The 22,038-nt window shown below is 31.2% G+C and overlaps 2 protein-coding genes across 3 annotated transcripts in view; both read left to right on the top strand.

Annotated features, from left to right (window-relative positions):
* Positions 1–1,289: 1,289 nt before the first annotated feature.
* Positions 1,290–5,488, top strand: LOC120339516 (UPF0764 protein C16orf89 homolog). The gene has a single exon (XM_039407662.2). It carries the CDS (start codon positions 2,281–2,283, stop codon positions 3,547–3,549), a length of 1,269 nt encoding a protein of 422 aa, XP_039263596.2. The 5' UTR covers positions 1,290–2,280; the 3' UTR covers positions 3,550–5,488.
* Positions 5,463–22,038, top strand: part of LOC120339515 (SRSF protein kinase 3-like) — a 29,271-nt gene continuing 12,695 nt past the window's right edge. For both annotated transcript variants that reach the window (XM_039407660.2, XM_039407661.2), the window contains exons 1-5: positions 5,463–5,608; positions 6,501–6,582; positions 8,137–8,327; positions 15,176–15,284; positions 19,382–19,469. In XM_039407660.2, coding sequence (XP_039263594.2) covers positions 5,593–5,608; positions 6,501–6,582; positions 8,137–8,327; positions 15,176–15,284; positions 19,382–19,469 — 486 coding nt within the window. In that variant the 5' untranslated portion in view covers positions 5,463–5,592. The remainder of the gene's footprint in view (positions 5,609–6,500; positions 6,583–8,136; positions 8,328–15,175; positions 15,285–19,381; positions 19,470–22,038) is intronic.

Genomic DNA, 22,038 nt, shown 5'->3' with positions numbered 1-22,038 from the left:
TTTAATGTCATTGCTCAGACAGATTTTCAAGCGTGGTCGTAAACATTACCTCGTTTACGCGTTTTTGAATTCTATTCGTTGTGTTTCGGAAACTTAAATATAAATCAGATAATTCAATGATCACTCTGTCTTCCTAGGAGTTTTAATTTAATTGCAGTAATAAAAAATTAGTGTAGAAATAGCTGTGATACCCTAAGCTACAATTCTTTATCGGTACTTTTAAAAAACAGATTGTTGTATGCGATGAAGCATAATGATGGTTCGAAACACATACCCAATTTTACAGGCGCCAACTCGCACAAGCACTCTTAAAATAGCCCCAAAAATTTTGCAATGGTAAAGTATAGGAAGAATTTTTCCGGGGTCAAAAGTCGGGGAAAGGTCCATGAGCCCTAGTGTTATTTTTCGGGAAAAAAATGAAAGAGGACCCAGTCTTATTTTCGGGGAAACACAGTTTGTAAACAAACATGCGCTCGGTTTTCACAGTTTAAGGGACAGAAACCGGTGCCTACCTCAGTATTTGCACCTTTAACCTGACAAGGTTTAGGGAAGTTACCTACGAACACCTGAAAAACATACGGTAAAAATAAACTCATTGTCGATTATGTTAATCATTTACCATACGCGAGCGGGTATCAAATTTGCACATGTTCTCGTTTCGATCAACACTATTACGTCATTGGAACTGCCGTCTGAAGAGATCGAGAGGTCGCCACAGCAAACAACCCGCGCTTCACTGAATTTACGAGTGGTAATTTCTCATTTTCAAAAATTGAATGTTGGGTTTCTTTTATGGGAGGCAGTTAGGGGAAATTATACTATGTAAGATGTCGCAATTTATTTTAAGTAATGTTTTAGTAAAATGATTCAGCTAAGCACGGTTCAGTCATTAACGCATTGTAGGTATTCAATAAAGCGCGGGCGTGAGATAATTTCAAGTTGCAACTTTCCGACGTTAGTAGTTTCTCTCGTCCGTCAGCTGGTTTGAAATTTATGCACGCCTTTTGTCAGCGCAGTTGTAGGTTAATTAGGTGTCTGATTTATCCATTGGACATAGAAATATTTCGAGGAGAATTTTATCTTCTTGGCCAAATACATCAACGTTGCCCGTTGTTACGAGTTTGGTTGTAGTACTGTAGTATGACAGATTTTTCTGTGTCATTCATTAGACTGTTAGAAAAGTCATAGTCAAAAAAGACTTTGGAAGTTCAATAAAAATGAAAGACGTTTTGGACTTGACCAGTCCAGCAGTCTGGCAATGGCACCGGTACGGTACCGTACCAGTACCGTAATATCGGCATGTATTTCGAGATGGCTTAATTTCTTTGTAATATATTCAGTTTGTTTATTAGTTCAGTAAGTTTTTGTTGGTAATTTCAGCTCTGATTCCAGGATTCTTGTCCCATAAAAACAGGATTAATTTTCTCGGTATCAGTGTCTTCTTTTACAGAGCCTTGTACAGGAAATATGACTGTATGAGAACAGCCAGAAGCAATTCAATAAAATATAAATAATGAATATTCAAGTGTATATCAATGGAAATTGATCCTTATGCCAATATCAGTTGGAAATTTCTCTTTTTCACCATCATCGACACTCTTCTTTGTGTATAATGTATACTGACTGGTATAATATACTTCTTGGTTTGTTGTGAAAGTTGGATCTTTAAGCATTTAGTCTGAATTATTGTAAATTCATTTGGTTTATTAGTAATGATTTTTATTATACCAATCACTAAACCTAAAAAACTGAAATTATTGGCGACAATTGTTACATACCAACTGTGATCAATATGAACAGTATAAAGTTCCAAGTGCATAAGAACTTCTTGTGATTCATTAAAAATTGAAATTCTAATCAAAAAGAGATGGAAGTGTGCTGGCATGGTTGTTGCTTCCTGACTCCTATATTTTTTCTACTCTTCTTCTATTTTTATATCAGTGTTGACTTATTTAAAATTGAGTCGGCCCATATCATTATTATCACTCAATTTCTTATTGTTTGGTTCTTGTTTGCCATGGCAACAATAATCTCATCATATAAAAAAGTTTGTCTCAACCTTTCTTATGGTAGATATAATACTAATTTCCCAAGTGGGTAGTCTCTCACTAGTGAACTTGTACGAGACCCCTCAGCATCCTATCTGTGTAAACAGTCAACCTGATTATAAACCACCACATTCGATGATTCACACACTATTTTGAAACATTTGTTTTGAAATTTTAGGTACTGTGTTTGTTGTATTCGGCCAGATACTCTTATTAATAATTTATTGTCACAATGAAATGTTATTTGCTGATATTTGTGCTGTCTGTCTCTATTGATGTCAAAAATGCTGAGGCTAACACAAAGTTAGAAAGCCTCGAACCAACGTTGGAAAACTTGTTAAATTCGCTTGAAAATTTAGTCAACTTTTTCTCAAAACGATATGACAAACTCAACTTGGATGGTTTGTTCGGACTCAGAAGTGTGCAGGGGGAGCTGAGAAGAGCATTAGAGAAGGGCGAATCTGGAGCTTATCCAGAAGTAAGAGACAACATTGAAATTCAAAATAAAATTAAATCAATTTTAAAAGTAGCTGATGAAACTGCGGCATTGGCTTATCCAGAAGTGAAAAAGAAAGATCAGGAATATTTTTCAAATTTTATGCATGTTATTGACAAACCATGGATAATGTATGAGCTTAAACCACAGGCAATTGGTAAAATTGTTAAAAGTGAATTACCTTGGACTAAATTTGAAGACATAGGAGATCATAAACCAGACCATTTTGATGAAAGTGTCAGTGACAAATGCATGGGCACACTTTTTGGTAATCAGGGTTTCAAAAAATGTGATATAGATGTCTGCTGGGAACAGATGACAAAACTTGATACTAAATTGTATTATACGACACATCAAGTATTATGGTTTCAACTTGGTATATCCGTAGGTTGCCTTGATAAGTTTGAAGAAAAGTTGGCAAATAGTGGAGGTTTGAAAGAGATGTTTCGAAAGCTGTGTACCAGTGTAGTTTTTCAAATGGATTCTTTGTTTAAAAACGGAACAGTACCTTATCAGTTCCATGATATCTTTTTGGAGCAAGGAATGATATGTGGTGCAATCGGTTTCGTAAATACTGTAAATAGAACATGGTTGGAAGGAGCAATGAAATGGCAGCATCCAAAATTAGGATGTTTTCGCGAGGTGAATGTAAACCCTGATTTTGATTATAATATGGTTGAAGATCTGATTTATAAGAATAAACTTGAATGGCAGAATCGAAATTTACTCATGGATGTTGCAATGGGTGATTATTGCAGTGCTCACCAATCTGCTGTAGCTGCTGGTTTCTATGCTGTTTATCTTCGTTTGTTTTTGGACCCTGATTATGTGAAAAATATGTTGTTGCCTGACCTGTTCGGAGAAGATTATGAATCAAAGTTGATTTGGAAACGTAGAATGCAATATTTTGTATTAGGATTTCTGATTTCCTTTTTCATTCTGTATTTGATGGGAAAAAGAAGAAAATATATACACAGGAGATGCAGATTTTTGAACTTTTTATAAGCTTCCAATTTCTTCAAAATAAAGAGGCAAGCTTTTCATATTTTAATCAAGATGTTATATTTAAAAAGTGCTCTAGTTAATTTGGTGACCAATTTTATGAGATGAGAATATATGATTATTTTATCAGCTATTGTTGTGAAAGTTTATCACTGTATGAAGTAAGATTTCAGGTTCTTTTTTACTTATTTTTTAATTAGTTTTTTAAATATTCAGACACACTCAAGTTTTAATAGACCTTTGAGACAATCATATTATATCATCCTATACACATTTCCGATTATATATTATATACATTGGGTTGTCCATGAAGTCTTGAATTTTTTTTTAAATTGCAAACAGAATTTATCGATACCATGTATTGTTTTGGCCCTCACAGATGATCAAATGAAGTAAAAATACTTGAACAATTAACGATTAATATACAACAAACCTGGTTGAGATGTATTGAGAACTGACTTCATAGCAAAATTGAAATTGTAAAGGGACTTCATGGATACCCAGACCCTGTTATATTATACATATATATATATATATATGTGTGTATTCCACTGACTCTTATTACAATTGTGTATGTAATTTCATCATTGACCATGTATTATTCTCGACCACTTGTAAATTGCAGCATCTAATCCAGTGGAAAGCCAATATATGAATATTTTATAGCAGTGGGCAATGTCCTGAGTAGTTTAGAGCTATGTTGGGAAAATATTTTCCTACCTCAGTTATGATTTAAATTATTAGTGCAATGCTAACTATCACTTGATTCCATACAGAGTCCTCTCATTATACACAAGAGGTAATGTAATTAGAGTCACATGCTTTATTAATTTATGCAATTACTTAGATTAAAATTATTAGATGATGTTCTTGTCATACCTTGTCTACTTCACCATCATTTTGTTTCCCGTTACCATAAATATTGGCAGTGTAGAGCAGATGGTTAGAAGCAAGTGCTACTGATATTATATTTTACTTTGTTTTGTTTTTACCCAAGTTCGAATTGAAATCAGCTACTCGTTGACTTTACTAAGCTAGAAGAATCATTCCAAGTTTATTTTTGATATCTATGTTGAGAAAATTAATCCAAGTTTTCAATTTGAAAGCACCAATAATACAGTTGAGTTACTTTGATCATTCTGTTGAGTGTTCTAGGGTTCTTCATTATTTCAGTTTTCATATAGAAGAATATTAAGTACACATTCAAAAGTGATAAAGATTTATATTGTTCTATTATATCAAGTTTATTTTCAATACCTTTGTTTAAGAAATTTATTCAAGTTTTCAATTTGAAAGCACTATACTAGAGTTACTCTACTAGTTGAGTGATATAGATTTATGATGTTCTATTATATTAGCGATATTCAAATTTTTGCCAAATCTGGTTTCGTCATTTTTTGTTTTCTAGTCAATGTTTTGTATTTTGAAGCATTTGTTCTGAATGAAAATATATAAATATTAGACATTCTCTTAGAATTGTCAATTGTTTCTGATAGCCGATTATTATGAATAGAATATCAAGTTGGTTTGCACTCATTTATGTTATTTATCACTGTATTTATTTCGATTTTTCTACTTTGAACATACTTGCTCCGGTTCGCAGTATATTTTATCATCAATTGTGCCAAAAAAATTTGCCAATTATAATAAGATTGCACATTTTTTCAATTTATGCAACTTTCAACTCGCTGCCTTAGTTTGATGTCTTCTAATGTATTAGAAGCATTTTCGCTACTGTTCATTATTTTTTGTTTGAACTTATTGTATGAAGCATGTATATTATGTTTTTTCTAGATTTTGGTCTTTTAATGTGATAAAGATTTATGTGATAAAGATTGTATATTAACTGTTGAATTTGCGTTTTTTCATATTATAATCTTGAAGATCTAGATGCAATAGAATAGAATTGTGCAACAGATTTGAAAAATGTTTTGTTTTTTAGTTCTTTAAAGGATATCAGGACTATTTTGATAAAATTAAAATAAAACTGCTTTGGAAACCTGCAAGTTTCCTCAATAAAGGAATAGCAAGACACTTGAGAATACAATGAGCTCAAGAAAAGGTAATATTTCCACATGGAAGCATTTTACTAGACTCAATTTTCTCTCATTTAAATGTTTATGGCCACTTGCACATGACCATACGATGTAGGCATTTTTAAGGGTACTCCCATGGTATATGTACCAGGTTAGGGTTAGGGTCATAATTTTATTCCCATTTTCCTTATTTTAGTTCTGGTAAGAGTTCGTGGGGACTGTCTGTGTCAGACAAGTGAATATACCCCCTGCCCATAGGTTTCGTCCCTTCGAACAACTTGATGTAAAGAAGGCGACAAAAAATTAGGTATTTCCATATTGGTACACACACTTTGGGCGCCTTTTTAGGTATTTAACGAACTTGCCATTGAGTAATTGACGTGAATCATTTGATTAACAATTTTGTAATAATCTCATTGTAATTATTCATGTGACTTAGTATTAACATCTCTTTTTTTTATTTACAAATCTTATATATTTCATTCATTCAACCTTGAAAGATCCATTTTGTACAGTTTGAAATTGCTATTCTTATAAGCAAATCTTGTGATCATTTGCTTTATTTTATGCTATCTTAGATTTTTGAATTATTTTGATATATTGTATATTCTCTCGCATATAAGACGAGTACAAAACTCGAAAAAAGTTGCAAAACTATGGGGTCGGCTTATACTCACATAACTCTGATCACACCCAAACAAAATAGCATTATGCTAACTTAATTTCAACAGCTACAACTCCAACCATGCTAAGTTCGCAGGATTAGATCGTACTATTTGTAGGGTCGGCTTATATTCAAATTTTTATAAATTCACCGTTTTAGGGCTGTTTTTAGAAGGTCGGCTTATAATTTATGCTAGGATTACTTTGTTTCCTGAGTATTATTTGTTTTCATCTTGAGAAACTTATATTTTACAGTTCTTGCAATTCAAGCCAGAAAGAAAAGGAAACCAAAAAATCGCTTATCTGATAAAAACAAAAAGAAGGATCATAGACACGGGTTTGTTTAAAATTTTGTACAGCATTTCTTATAACTAACATAACCTTAATATTAATAGTAAGTTGCCTTCATAAAAAAAAGAAAAAATCAAGACCCCAAATGTTAAACCAGCGTTTCTCAACTTGTGTGTGAGAGATTACCAAGTGTGCAACGGAGATTTTTGGAATTTTAGAAAAATGATTTGTATTACCCATGACTATGAGACTTGAATGCGAACTATCAATTCCTGGGCTGATAATATTATTGCATTTGCCTTGTGGTTGGAGTAAGGGTGATTGTCACATTATAATTGTATTGGATTGTTATAATGTATTTGTAAACAAGATGTCTGTGTTAAACAATAGTGTTTGGATAATGTGTTACAAAAAATGCAGGAAAGTTGAAAATAATTGTCAATGCTCTAAATTGCAGTTATTATTAAATGTTATCTGTTTTATGATAGTTTTCGATGTTTAAACACTTTGTAGTAATAAGGAAGTGAAATAATTCCACATTCTACTGATTGTAAGATAAAAATTCTAATGTGGTTAGATATTGGGACCTAACTCTGTTTGATGATCTATGGTGATCTGGATACAGCAATTAAATTGTTATTCATATGAGATTATGCACTTGCAGATAATGTAATTTCAAGATATAATAAAAGGAGGAAATTTAGTCGAAATGCCCTTATTAATGTTCTTTCCTTGTGCTATGATAAACTATTCATGACCCACATCAACGCGTAGGAGTTTTTTCATCTTGACACAATAGATAACAATTTAGGTTTGACATTGATTTTCCTGTCCAACTCATCCTCACTTCATTTTGAATTAGCACAGTCATTATCACTTCCTGTTAGTCTTAGGTCAAGCTCATTTAACCTCTTCAGGTATTGGCAGATTTTGTTGAAAGCTTCATTTAAAAATTAGATCAGTGTTGTGATCCGAACTTTAACTTTTCTTCCTGGTTTTGAATTGTTTTTAGATAAATAACATATTGAAGTATTGTAATTGATGCGATTATTTTTTGTCATTTGATGTAAGGTCAAATATTGTACATGGTGGCTGGGCAATGACTCCTGTGACTTCACGACTCTCGTCATCAATATATTTATTGCAGAAGCTCTTTTTGCTTCTATGACAAATAAAAAAATCTTAACTCATGTTCCTCAGAGAGAATACATTGAATAAGAAAACTAAACAACACTAACTTTATATTATGCTACTTCATAAACCATATGGCCATTAGGGAAATCCTGAATATACCATACGATATATTGTATTCACTATCAGTCTTTGTGCCTAGCAATCTAATGTAGACCATGATTTTATAAAGGGTAAATACCTCTTTGTGGATAGATCAAATAGTAGTTTTGTTGATGGCATTTCACCTAGAGTATAGTAAAATTGGGCAATGCTGAACCAGAAAATAAAAAAAAGGTAGTTTTTCATATAATGCTGTATATCAGTGGATTGCTTGACTTGTGTGGAGCAAGAGGTTTGATAAAGTGTGAAATAAAAAAAATTATTACTTTTATTGAAATATTATTACAAAACTTTATTCCTACTGAAGGCACTCTCACACTCATTCTTCGTCTGCTCCTGTACCTTCATCCGCAAATCACAACAACCATCATCATGAGGATGAGAATCCTCCACCTTACGATGATCCGATAAACCATGATGAAGACTCAGAAGATGAAGATGAAGAATTGAGAGGATCTGATGATGATGAGCAGGAAGACCCAAATGATTATTGCAAAGGTTTGTCAATTCAATTTTTTTTTCTTGTAGGTTATCACCTGAAATATTAGTAGTTAGCAAAGATTTCAATGTAAATGAAATAAGATTAAAAGGAATCCAGATAAAAGTTTTACTTATACAATCTTCCATACAGCCATTTATCTATCGTACTTGTCCATCTCAATTCAATATTCAATCCATTTCAACATTGAGTATTGTTTGTGAACCAATTGTCTGTTCACCAAGTTTATTTTGATATATATACCACAATTAACATCATTTGTTTATATAGGATTTGCCATAAATTATGATTTTGCCATTAAGAAGGAATAAATGATAAACGCCATGAATAATTATAACAAATCCTTATCTTACAAATCTTAATTTAAATTGGATATGTCAGATTACCAATGAATAAAATAAGTATAAATTTTTTTGCATGGCATTAACTTGATATTTTACTACTTTTATTCAATAGGCCTATAAGCCATGATATTCGTTCATTGACTGATTTTAATCCTTTATTCATCAAATTGGATTTTGAACTCAAACTATTTGTAACAACATACTATCAATTACGTCACTGTCATTCCCAACCGTCTATGCTCGAGTTAAACGTAAATGGAATGAGAGGACTATATGCTTGAATGCTTCTAAACAACAATCTGCCTCAAGTAGAAACCAGAATGATTATATAAAACATTGTGATGTTTTTGTTGTTATAACAAGGTCAAAGTGAATTTAAGTAAAGATGCTCAAATTAGGAAGGCTTGACCCACTAAGCAGATGACCGGAAATATATATATGAATATTTCTAAGACATAAATGGAAGTCTAATTCTGTTAAGTGATCCAAGCGTCTTGTTGAACACTATTACAAATTTATTTCTGTAACGTTGTGTGTGAGTCTTTTTTTTTTAAATATTAATGTTAATATGGAATACAAAATTATTTGTCATATATAATTGTCGAAGTATATAATTGTCTTATTTTGGTCAGACGAAACTCTACAAAAATATTCCCATGTTAGTTAGTCTATCTTGCTATAGCCTCTCTGCATCATAAGCATACAGTTCCACGGGTACAAAAGCATAGAGAAAATTAGTGAAAAACAAGTAGAATTTCTCCTTAATAACCCATGAATCACGCAAGGATCTTTTATAAATTGAAACTTTCAAAGTGAATTGTATTTGATGCAATGCCAATGCTCTGTTTTTAGCAATTCAGAGTATTCTTTGTTGAATTGCGCCCTCGATTGCTCCATTTGAATGGTTCAATATTTATATACTGAAACCTAAATATTCACAGGCAATTTTGTATGGTTTCATTATTTGGAAAGTAATGTTCAAATTTATATTTGATAAAATATTCTGATTTGCCTTGTACCATGCTCATGATGGTTGTTGAATTGAATTTAAAAAGTTATTTTGGCATTACATTAAAAAGGATTGTAATTTTCAAATTATTTTCGAATCGTGCATTTTAGAAAAACAAAAATTTAAAAAATAATCCATCAGTTCAAAATCATAGTCTTCATCCATTTATTTAATGATGTCAATTGTTTTGATAACTCTCTTGTTCTGGCTGTGTCATGGTTTGTCTGCTAAATAAACATTCTGTCTGTAGATAGTATGGATTTCAAATGGATTTCAAATATTTGAAAAACGAGACAACCATGATAATGACCTGACCTGATGTAATTTTACTGTTCAACTATTAGGAAGTGTCTGCACTCATTGTTTTCTCCAATTTCTCATTGCAATTGACTTTTTTGAATCATTTATAACAATTAATAGTTGATAACTGTGTTTATATGAAAAGCTTAAAATCCTATTATATCACTTACAGTAGCCCATTTCTTAGGAATTCATTCAAGTCCATGCATCTGAAACTGAATAGCTGGCTAACTAATCCCATATCTGGCATGGACTGGTAACTGGAATGGAGGCTGTGGCTCAATGAATAAGCTTTCTAAACAGCTTTTCTCTCCCCCTGGATAAATATGTAAATCCTACCCTATTCATATGAAAAAATATGGTTTTTCGAATTAAAAAAAATCCAATTATAAACTTAGTGTAATTGCATTGGATTCAAACTACCACCATCATAATATGATAATATAATAGCTTGCCTTGACCAAATTAGTTTATTAATTTTTTTTCACTGTGTGATTCCATCTTATTAAACCGATACATCATTAAAAAGTTGTTTATTTGCATTTTCCTACTCATATAGTGCAGCGTTTGTGCTTTTACAGCTAAGATCAAAGATGCTACTCGAATTAGCAGTTGTCATTCTGTAAATGTCATTGCCAAAATAAAGACAAATAAGCATGTGTAGTTGGATGAATGTCATCAAAATATTGAGGTGATATTATAACGAAAAATTGTGCATTGAATCGTAGCAGAATGCCTCGTTACAAATTATGATTGATAAGTTTAATTTGACCAAAGAAATACCAAAGTGCAGAAGAATTCCCAAAGGTGTCATTTAATATTGATCTTAACCGAACTAACGGTTTGCATGGCAGGTTAGACTGCTGTATCGAAGAGAATGCTTTTTACTGACTATACATGACTTGAAGTTCGAAATGGGCCACTGCATTTATAAACATTTGAATCAACTTCAACTTTACTTCTTTTATATTTAAAATATTTGAATGCTTTTAATGTACAAAAATTATTTGTTTCAAAAAGATTTTCATTCATTTCAAATATTGTACCAATTTTGGATTGCAATTGCTACACAGCAAAAGACACCAAATTGTGATAATTATTGAATTACAGTTGCAAATATACCTAAATTATGTGTCATTTAACAGGAATAGATAGGTTAATAAAGGATAGATACTTAGGGGTTATCGAATTCATCAAGTTTTATGGATATTCAAATCTATTATTGAAAATATATATTTCACTGTTTCCTTGACAAATTCTGTTAATACTGAAGTGCTGTAATTTTATAGATTATTTGAATCTAGAAATTTTGCCATTTTTGAAGTTATTCATGTCTAGGCCTATTCACAGGTCTTTAAGCCTACTTTGTTCGAGTTGTCCAATAATATTGATAGGATTTTTCCAAAATAATCATAATATCAAATTAGTCACTAAAAACTAATTACAAAGTAATCAATTTCATAACAATGTAAACAATTATTAATTTTTTTCCAAGTGAAAATCATTTCAAAATATTGATCATTTTTTCACAATGTTGATTGAAACGGTAGCGTAGTGATGATGAATCTTTTATTTACATTTCTTATATCACTTCGCGTATTTTATTTGAAAAGAATCGAGTGCAACCCTACCTCACAGTAACCAATTAAAAACACTCGGCTTTTGTTCTCCATCAATTACAAACCTATTGACCGTTTGTTTATAACGACCACTCCCTTTCAAATCTCCATGTTCAATCAAAAGTAGAAACCTTTTACTCAAGATGCCTTCTTATTTATTTGCCAAAACTGCTACTAGTTTTATATATGAAACCCATCAAGGCCGATTCTTGTTGAGAATGGATAAATGGATTCTGTAGTGGTTTTATTAATCATACTTTTGTGACCTCAACAATGTAACAATATACTCTCATAAATGTATTTTTATATTTAGTCTCGGGTACATTGCCATTCATGCCTATTAAAACTAAAAAATTTTGACACGTTTTTCGAACCAATTTTTATTCAGTTTGAATTTGCAGTCAGCATTGCATTGTACATTTCTGAGTATACCTTATCAATTTGGCCTAATATACATGGAATGAAACAGGAATCCCATTCATTTGCTTTAAACTAGCAGTATAAACTACTTTTATTTTGTTTCGCAATCAAAAGCCAATTTCAAATGCTTCCATTGACTTTATAAAAGTCATCCACTTGATGATATATGCAAATTCCACAGCAATATTTTTGTATGTTGTGTTATTTACACTTAAAATTGAATGTAATGTTATGCGATAAGCAACATTTCAAATGTTGATTAGGTCATAGACTCATAATATTCCCTTCCCTGAGGTTTCAACTTCATTTTTTGTTTCCTAATAAATCAATTTTGAATAGTCACTGTTCACTGCTTCCTGTTATAATAATTTTTGTGATGTTTGCCCTTGGTTTATTTGAGTTTTCTGCAATGATTATTCATTCTGTGTGTTTATGTGAATTCACTTCCTGTCGTTTGATTTTTTATTTTCATAAAGCTTTGACTAAATATTAAGCAGCTTCTATCCACTAAAATTTATTTGTTTTCGCAAATTGTTCTGGAACTTTGTGGGTTCAGTTTTTATCGCTTTCCTGACATTGACAATGTAGGCCTATATATCTATATTTTATGTCATATAATGTTTACAGCTTCATCATAGATCTATTTGAACAGAGCAATGCCCAATGCCTCACCCAACTTATATTACGAAAAATGAAAAAGCGATCAGGGGTGCAGGCCTTTTCTCAAACTCTTGAGCAAATACTTTTGACTTCATTTAACATTTTCTCCTCAGTTTCTTTGAGATATGCCCACTTACTGGTATTCCCGTAGTGTGTGTACCTGGCTAGGGTTAGGCCATAATGTTAATGTTATTCTATTGCAGTTCTATTACAGGTTGGGGACTGTTTGTGTTAGCCAAGTAAACTTGTTGTGAAGTAGGCGAACAAAATTAGTTACCTCCTCATTAGTACACATACTTCTGAAGCGCCCACTTTACAACTAATTCGTAATTTTGAGGCCTATTTTTGCTCTTACTGAACCTAATAATAAGATTGAAAAACGAACATAGCAAGATGTGTAGTTTTCAGTCTTCTCACTAAGTTAGTTTCAATTTTAATGATATATTTTTTATATGAATGAATTTATTGAATATTCTGCATAGTATTGCCTTATCTTATCTTAGTAGTATCTGTTGTGAAAATGTATGTCATCAGGCAACAATCATCAACTGCTGTTGCTTCACACAGAACACTTCAGCTTATCAGTTCATGTTAACATTATCACTCCATGTTGTTTCAATATATCAAGAAGTTGTGACCTTGGATTAAAATTTATCAAATTGTAAAAGTATGATAAGTTATGGTTTTTATTATGTAAAAATTATCATCACAAAGCAAATTCTAATTTAATATAGACTTTATTAATAATTCCATGCATTTCAAGTTTTTATAGCTGCAGATTCTTTCCAGATGTTCAAGCATGGATAAACTTTTGTCTTTATTGCAGTGACTATGTAAAATTTACTATGTAGAAATTCTTATTCCAAGTCTATTACCTATAGTCTTTTACCTTTTAATTTTTTGAAAGCTGAAAAATGTTTATCTTATTATTAATGCTTTATAGATTATACTTTATACATAATTTTTTATCAAGTGTGAACACTGAGCCGGTTCCAATGTTAAATAAAATTAGTTATGTGAAAACTTCTTTCTTTTTTATATTACACTATACCACAAAGTCCCTATCCCCCTTTGTGGTTTTTAATTGGATAGTGGTTTTACATGTGACTTAACCATGAGACTACTTGAGTTAATGTGGAAAGTTTCTTTTTTATATTAAAGAATTCTTATTCCATTTTCACTATATCACATACCACCTTAATGACACTATAACACAAAATTCCTATTACCTCACGGGTATTGGTTCTGTGAATGGTTTTTCATGTTTGACTTGAACTTGAACATGAGACTTCTTGAATATGCAGCATCCAAATTGGATTACTGGGTTGCAGTTGAACAGTATTGATTACTCTCTACAGCAGACTGATATGTCTTTAGTTGAATGTTATCTTTGAATATTTCATAGATGTTTGCTGTCCCTTTCCTAGAAATTGTTTGTTATCTTCAAATGTGTTGGATTGGCAATAATTTAGTAATTGTTGGAAAGAAAAATAGTCATCAATTTATGAAAATACTCTATATTTATTTTTGCATCTGTGTATTTCAGGGAATTTCTATTATATATTCTTGTGATGTTATACAATTTAATTATCCCAAGGCATAGGCCTACATAAGAATCTTAATCAATAGCTAAATGAGTTTGTCAAAAAGCATCGATTTTGAAACAAATTCATATTTGGAAAATATATTATTTTAATTAAAGATGAAAAATTTAAAATCTGAATATTTTGCTGTGAATTGCTGCTATTTTTATGAAAAATGATTTTTTTTGAAAACACATCCATTACAGATTCTTTTGTTTTGAATCATATTTATTTACAAAATCTTATTGGCTAATCAAGTCAAGCTATTCCAACATGGTTATTCATACCCGTTACCGAAGTAAAAAACCTAATTAATTGGGTGTTTATCAATTCATGGTGTTGAAATATGATGTTGAAATTGATCATTTGTTGTAAAGGAATAATGCTTACAAATTGATTGGAAGATGTGTACCTGGTCTTTGTTAGGATGAATCATAAATGTTCAACAAAGCAATTTACATTTGAAAACTTGAAATATTAGGTTTGAAATATCTAGTAAATCACTAGTGACTAGATGGCTGATTTTATTGTTTGAACAATGAGAAATCAGTGTTCACCGACAAAACAACCCTTTATTAAAACTATTCTTCCTGAAATGATAAACAAAATCGTTATACTGGTATATATTAAGGTGTTTAAAGTTCATGCATCACATTTTCATGAATTTTATTCTGTGATATTTTGTCCGTCTCAATATAGTCACTTTGATTCCTGCTACAATACTCTCGAAGTCAGTGAGTAAGTATTCACTAAAACAAAAAAAGAAGTATTTAAGCACCTCAATCAACTGCTATATATCTTGTACCATTTGACATTATAAGTTTTATTTCTCTTGTGTGTTTGCACTAGTGATCGCAATTCACAAGAACGTTTTGACCTGCTTCTCAGTCTGTTTTATACTTTTTGTTTCAGGTGGATATCATCCAGTCAGAATTGGAGATTTATTTGTGAATCGATATCATGTCGTGAGAAAGTTAGGATGGGGACATTTTTCTACTGTCTGGTTGTGTTGGGATATGAAGTAAGTAATTCATATATTATTCTAAAGATCGATAAGTATGTTGATAGGTATTTGTCTGTTTGTCTGTTAGATGCACGCGATATCTCACGAAGGCGTGGTTGAATCTGCTCCAAATTTTGCATGTGCATTCATCATATCTCGGACCAGAAGCCTATTGATTTTGGATGAATTATGTCTTATAATTAGCGAGTTATTAATTAATTAGTGATGGGACACGCGGTGTGACTATAGAGTCATGAATCAAAACCGCAGTTTCGATCGATAAGTCTTCGGTCTCCGACCGATATTCTCGTCTAGTCAATATGAAGAATTGAACGAAATGGGAAATACTAAAATGTTCTTTTATACAACTATTGTGAGCTTTTTCATATACACATATGCAGTTGAAAATGTTATGCCATAGGCCAGGGGTTCCCAAGCTTTTTTCGGGACTACCCCAAAGACAACTTTCGAGGGTCCAGTGCGACCCCAGGTCAATATATATATTCTTCATGAAACTTTACAGCTTCTTTTACTGGCCTTTGAGTTTGGTCATGTGGTGGTATTAAGTAAAATAAGCTAAAACCAACAGTGATGTCACAATCACCTACATTTTCTATAGCATAAGCATAGAGCGATGCCTATAGGCCTGTTTTACAGTAAGCCATGGTACAAACTGCTAAATTTAATATGGTTTGTCAAATCTTAGATGTTTTGTACATCCATCCTCTACCATACCTCACTGACCTCATGACCTGTTTGCGACCCTACCGACTTATCACTCCGACTTAATTTGAGGTCGCGACCCCTGGTTTGGGAACCCCTGCTATAGGCCTATGTGCTTTTTGTGGGCTTGGTTGATATTGTCTTGGTTCAATTGTGCAGGGCCTTTGCATGTGCAAACAATATTTCTGATCAATTCTGTAGACTATGCAATCAATTGGAATCATTCCAACTGTTTCAATAACATGTAATTTCACATGCCGATGACTAATTGTCTGGAACCTTCACATAGCTAGTTGTAAAACATGCTGTTCATGACAGTGTATGCCAGTCAAGGTTCCCTAATCCAATTATTGTAAGGTTTTACGACAGACTTTTTTAGAGAATTCGAAGATATTAGAACTTTCTTGCTTCAACCTTTCTATAGTTCATGGGGGAATTTCTCAATATTAGTATCTACAAAACCAGGATTTCATCATATGCTTTATAATTACACTTTGAAATAACAACGTTATGTGAGAATTCCTGTATGGATGGAGAAAATGAGAGTTTATGAGTCATCACCGAAAACTGGCTAATCGCTGCGTTAAACCAGAAAAAACTTGAAACCTCGCTTCATATTAAACGTGAATTGGATATAAGGCATATTACATCAAAGTGAATGTTTATACCTAGATTAATTTCTTGACAAACTGATTAAAATGTTTTACATCTTATTCAGTTGATAATCTTGTTACTAAGATTACAAAATTAGCAAGTCAGAAAATCTGTTATTTTTAAATTTTTTATTGCTACCGAAAACAACTTATTTATGTTAAGATAACATAAAAAAAAAATGAAGTTAAGATAACATAAAAAAAAAATGAAAAATTCAAAAAATACTATAACACGTCTTATTCATAAAATATATCGTAATTGCAAAAACGACTCATAGTCTGATCCTATTTGTAACAATCTAAAAATATAAAAAAAATGAATAAGAAATTCAACTTTAATATTTTAGTATATGCTTGATGCCCAAACTTTTCTAAATTAATACAAATAGAATAAGTTGGAGTAAATTGATTCTATTAATGAATGGATCAACAATATTAGTGTTCGTCTAATGATTAGTTATCAGCCTATTGCTTTTCATAATCACTTTCCAGCAAAAAGTGATCACCCCAAATGCAAAATAGTTGCTGTGATTAACATGTCAATTTCTCCATATCAAACAGATAAATTGTTTTTTGAAAAACTCAGTTCTACATGTTGATGAGTGGCAATCCATACAATGAAAGTTCATGTTTATTCATTTGTTTAAATCATTCGATTAATTCAGAGTTCTATAAATATATGAAATTGTCCTTCACTAACACTAACAAATTTTCAATACAAAACCAATAATACTCGGATATTTTGCCTCCAGGCAGACTGAAAGTCAAATTACGTCATTATTATGTCTGGCGGTTTTAAAATCTAGCCAGGAATAGTCGCCAACTTAATCTAGGATAAATTAGTTTCTAATTTTATTTTTGTAACAATTTTTGCTTACTTTTTACTCTCTGATATTTTAAGATTTCAGAGAACTAGCTGATTATGCTTTTTGTCATGTTTTCAGTTAAAAAAAGGGAATGCATCCAGAAGTTATTTCCTAATTTGGTTCCATGAGTTCATGTTTTGTTTTAATTTTATGATGAGTCATTGTTCTTTTGCTTAATATTAGCAAATAATAAGCATCATCGAACCCTACCAAATCTAACCAACTTTTAATAAAATTCCAGAACTATTAAATTTAGCCATCGCTGTTAGGAAACTGTAAACTGTATAGAATATTTAGAATCCACTAATTGGGTTTAGAGTATTAAGCCTTAATTACTGCTTTAAAAAGCCATTGGTGTCTATTGTCATGCCCAAAGCATGTATATTAAAACCAAAGCTTATAAATAAAATTAATAAGATATGATGATGTTCAGACAAATTCAATATGGCTTGGGAATAAGTCTAATCACTAACTTGGAATACACAAATGAAGTTTCTTCAAATCCTATGTCTGTATTTCGTTACTTAGGTTACAAGATAAATCGGACATGGCTGGTCTCTGTTCTTCACAAAAATACTAATGAATAAAGTCAAAGTAACATAACAATATGGCCATGTAAATTAATCTTTTATATCAAGCGAAAATACTAGAATAAAAATACTGAATTACTGATAATTTTGATTCTCTCTTTTATTGCCGCTTTTCATATTTTTGTTTGCATTTTTCTTTTAACATCAACTGTCAAACAGACTTAGATTAGAATGGAATTTCACAACTATTGTAATTGTTGGTAACATGGGAATACTTTCAAATAGGGTCGTGTTTGTTTAATCAAATTGTGGTTGAGCGAAACAAGAGCAAAAACATATAATTAGATTTCATGTGTAAATTTTTGCTTCAATGCTTTAAATAAATAAATAAAATAAATGTTACGGCCCATATGGTTACTGGTGGTTATTGTTTGTAAGGAAGGCTTGTTTAGTAACTCAAAGGTTACAGCTATTTATTGTTATTTAAAGAGTTATGATTATGTATACAATGATACGATTAATATAGTATTATATATAGCATCTCATGCTGTGTTGGAATAATGTGAGTAGACGTTCATGACAAAATTCGAATCAAGTTGTACATTTTTGTGGATATTGGTATCTGCAAGAATGTGAAAAATGTTTCCAGTCTAATCCAGATTAAGTAAAAGCTAACTATATATCTGTTTTGACTGATGCTTTTTTCATCCTTATGAGGACATGATTTAAGTGAAAATTTCTCAAAATTTATAATTCACTACAAATATTTAACTGCTTTCTAGTAATGATTTGTTTTGTATATTCCTGTCACCTTTTATTTATGATATTTCAAATGAAAAATTCATGGAATATTGGAATTAATTATACAGTAATACCAGAAATCAGTGTAATATAATTCAAGTAATGGTTGAATAACTTAATAAATTAGTCAGTGTCTCTATTATTTGAATTCCTTACTAGGATTGGGGACATGATTCTGTAAATAGTGAGAAAGTTGTTACAAAATTGAGGTTTTGAACAAAATGTTGTTGCAGTAAATATCCAATTAATAAAAATTGATTATGAAGGTCTGATACTTGCTAGTCATGAGAAATACTGTTGTTCAATACTCCTCTTACTTACCAGATGTCATGAATTTTCAATTTCACGCTGTGTTTGTCGTATTTTGTACTTCAATCAACATGTCCTTTGAAAGATAAATTTTTTAGATTTCTTTACTATCAATCATAAAGTGAGCAGAGATCTTAATAAGAACGAAGGAAATCGAACGATAGAAAATTTCATTTCACTTGTTCTTTATGAGTGTATTCTTTGTTATTAACCATGTTTTTAATTTTCTTCAGATTGAAGCGTTTTGTTGCGATGAAAGTTGTGAAGAGTGCTCAACATTATACAGAAACAGCACTGGATGAAATAAAACTGCTAAAATGCGTAAGTATATCCCTCTGTATCTCACAAAGTAATATCTTACTGGAAATACATGAAGTCATATCAGAAAGAAATACTACAATTTATACAACAGTGGCTGGTGATTGTATAAGTGATTTACTAATATATTCTCACACACGTTTCATTTGATAAATACACAAACAATTTAAGATTTTTTTACATTTCATTTGAGATACATGACATTGATTGGTCTTCCAACTTTTAATAATATTAATGATTTTAATGATTAACTGAGTCAACTGACTTCTTAACAAAATTGAAACTGTAAAGGGACTTTATGGACTCCCTGTATATATTCATCATAATTTTTGTCAAACCAGTAATATAATTAAAACAGTCATTAAAATCAATATTTGTTATTCATTGCCAAATTGGAATTGATTGTGTTTTGTCTGCTGAGTTATTGGAAATTTATTTCATATCATTCATTTGATTATTAGACACCAATGTCTGGTTATTCCTTGCCAAATAATTTGCTGATTACTTTCAAAATCATTGCCAAGTTTTGGCTTTTGAGTACTGTGTCTCACTGGCATGCTCTGTCAATGATAGACCAGCAAATAAATCTTGGTTTGCTCATGATAGTCAGATTGCAGTTTGCAGTTGAAAATTTGTTTTTGTTTTTGTTTAGATATGTCTGTTTGAATAGTTCAGATTTTTACCCCATAATTGGATAATTTTGATTTCGAATTTTCTGAATTGGTTGACTTAAGAACAAACTCACGGTATATGCTGAAATTTACTACAAAAATTGAAAATTCAGGATAAAATAATTGTTTTGATTGCCAAAAAACATTTCTCAATAAATTCAAATTTATTAAAAGTAAACTTTCCACGGTTAAACTTGATTCCCATGCATTGCTCATCATAGGTTTCAGAGAGCAGTAGTATATGCTTCATTAAATGTATTTATTGATTTGATACTGATACTGAAAATTGCCTTTAACCATTTTAGGCTCTTTCTGAAATAGCTTTAGTTGTTCCATCAACAACATTTTTTGTTCTTAATATAAATGTTTGGTGTGTTCCTATTTTATATGTTTACATTTGGCAAATATAATGCTTAGTTCACAATTTGGAAAATCATATTTGAAGTGAACATAATAGATATAATGGACATCATAATAGATATAATGGACTCCTATTTTTATGCTTTGCGAATAACCAACGATCCATTGAATTATTATAGTTTACATTGTGTTTCTGCTATTTGCAGATATTTCTTCATCTTGAAATATATTTAGTTTATTTCAAGTAATTTGACTTCTCTATTTATTAAAGTGCTTCCCAAACTGCAGGCCAATTACGATCGCGTAAAGATTCAACATGGCCTAGTTCAACACTTTCTGTTTTGTTCTTTTTGCGTACTAGATACCACCAATTGTTATGTCATTATTACAGTCTTAAGTATGTGTATTCTTAATAACAATTCAATTATACCGGTATCTCAATTATACATACCGGTACCAAATATACGCCCTTGCGGGCACTTCCTCATCCTGGCCCACGAATATCCTCCCGATTCCAATTTTGGCCCCCGGTCAATCAACTTAGGGAACCACTGATATAAATCAATCTGAATTGAATAAATAATCATCTGATTAATTAATGAAAATCAAGTAGCTTCTAAAAAAGGTTTTCTATAATTTTGCTTCGAACAAGGTTATGTGCCATTGACCATTGACTTAGGGTTTCGTGAAAGAATGCCTTTTCACTTAATTTATCATAGACTGGGTATGAGTGCATTGTTGAACACAATCAAATTCACCTTTTCTGATAAAAGGTGGTATTTATAGGTTAGTAAGACTACCATTCACATTGGATATAAATGTATGAAAATTGAATAATTTAATATTAGTCTTTGTTTTTTTGACACTCTGGACCTTGTTATTTCTATAATATCTTAACCTTATCTGGTCTTCCTTCTGATATTTTTATTACCTGAAGCTGTGATGTATTAACCTTTTTTATCTGTATGACTAAGAACCGTGGTAGCGATTTCAGTTCCTGGAATTTTTTTTTTTATTCATTCCAATCATCAAGATTCAACCAACATAAGCAACCATTTCCATTTAATTTAAATGTTTGAAGCTTTTTTTAATAGTCAATGCATGGATGACCAGAACATTTTAATATGTAGCTATCCTGAAGAATGCATTCTAATGCAATATTTTTACAAATAGAATGTCACGATTTTCCGCCAATCTTTTCAACAAACTAGGGTCTTAAGGTCTTACTGTGCTAATACCAATGTGCGACATTCATGCCTTGTTTGTAAGGTAAGAATATGCAGATGCTTTTCCTCAAGTCAATGCATTGAATTTGGAAAACGGCGAAGTTATTGAGAAATATTTCAGAACTTGACAGAAAGATTGTTAGTGATATTGTGAAACTCCAATTGCTCTAAGTTTATCGTATGTATCTATTTGTAATGGTAACTAAGATAATTAATTTAAAATAACAAATATACTTTCAAATCAATTCCAATCTTTGATTCACTCTGAAAATCCTTGAGTCGATGAAATTATTATCTTTTATCCTTTCATTTTAA

The sequence above is a fragment of the Styela clava genome, chromosome 9 (genome assembly GCF_964204865.1).
Source record: "Styela clava chromosome 9, kaStyClav1.hap1.2, whole genome shotgun sequence".
NCBI lineage: Eukaryota > Metazoa > Chordata > Ascidiacea > Stolidobranchia > Styelidae > Styela > Styela clava.
This window is presented reverse-complemented; position numbering and strand designations above follow the sequence as displayed.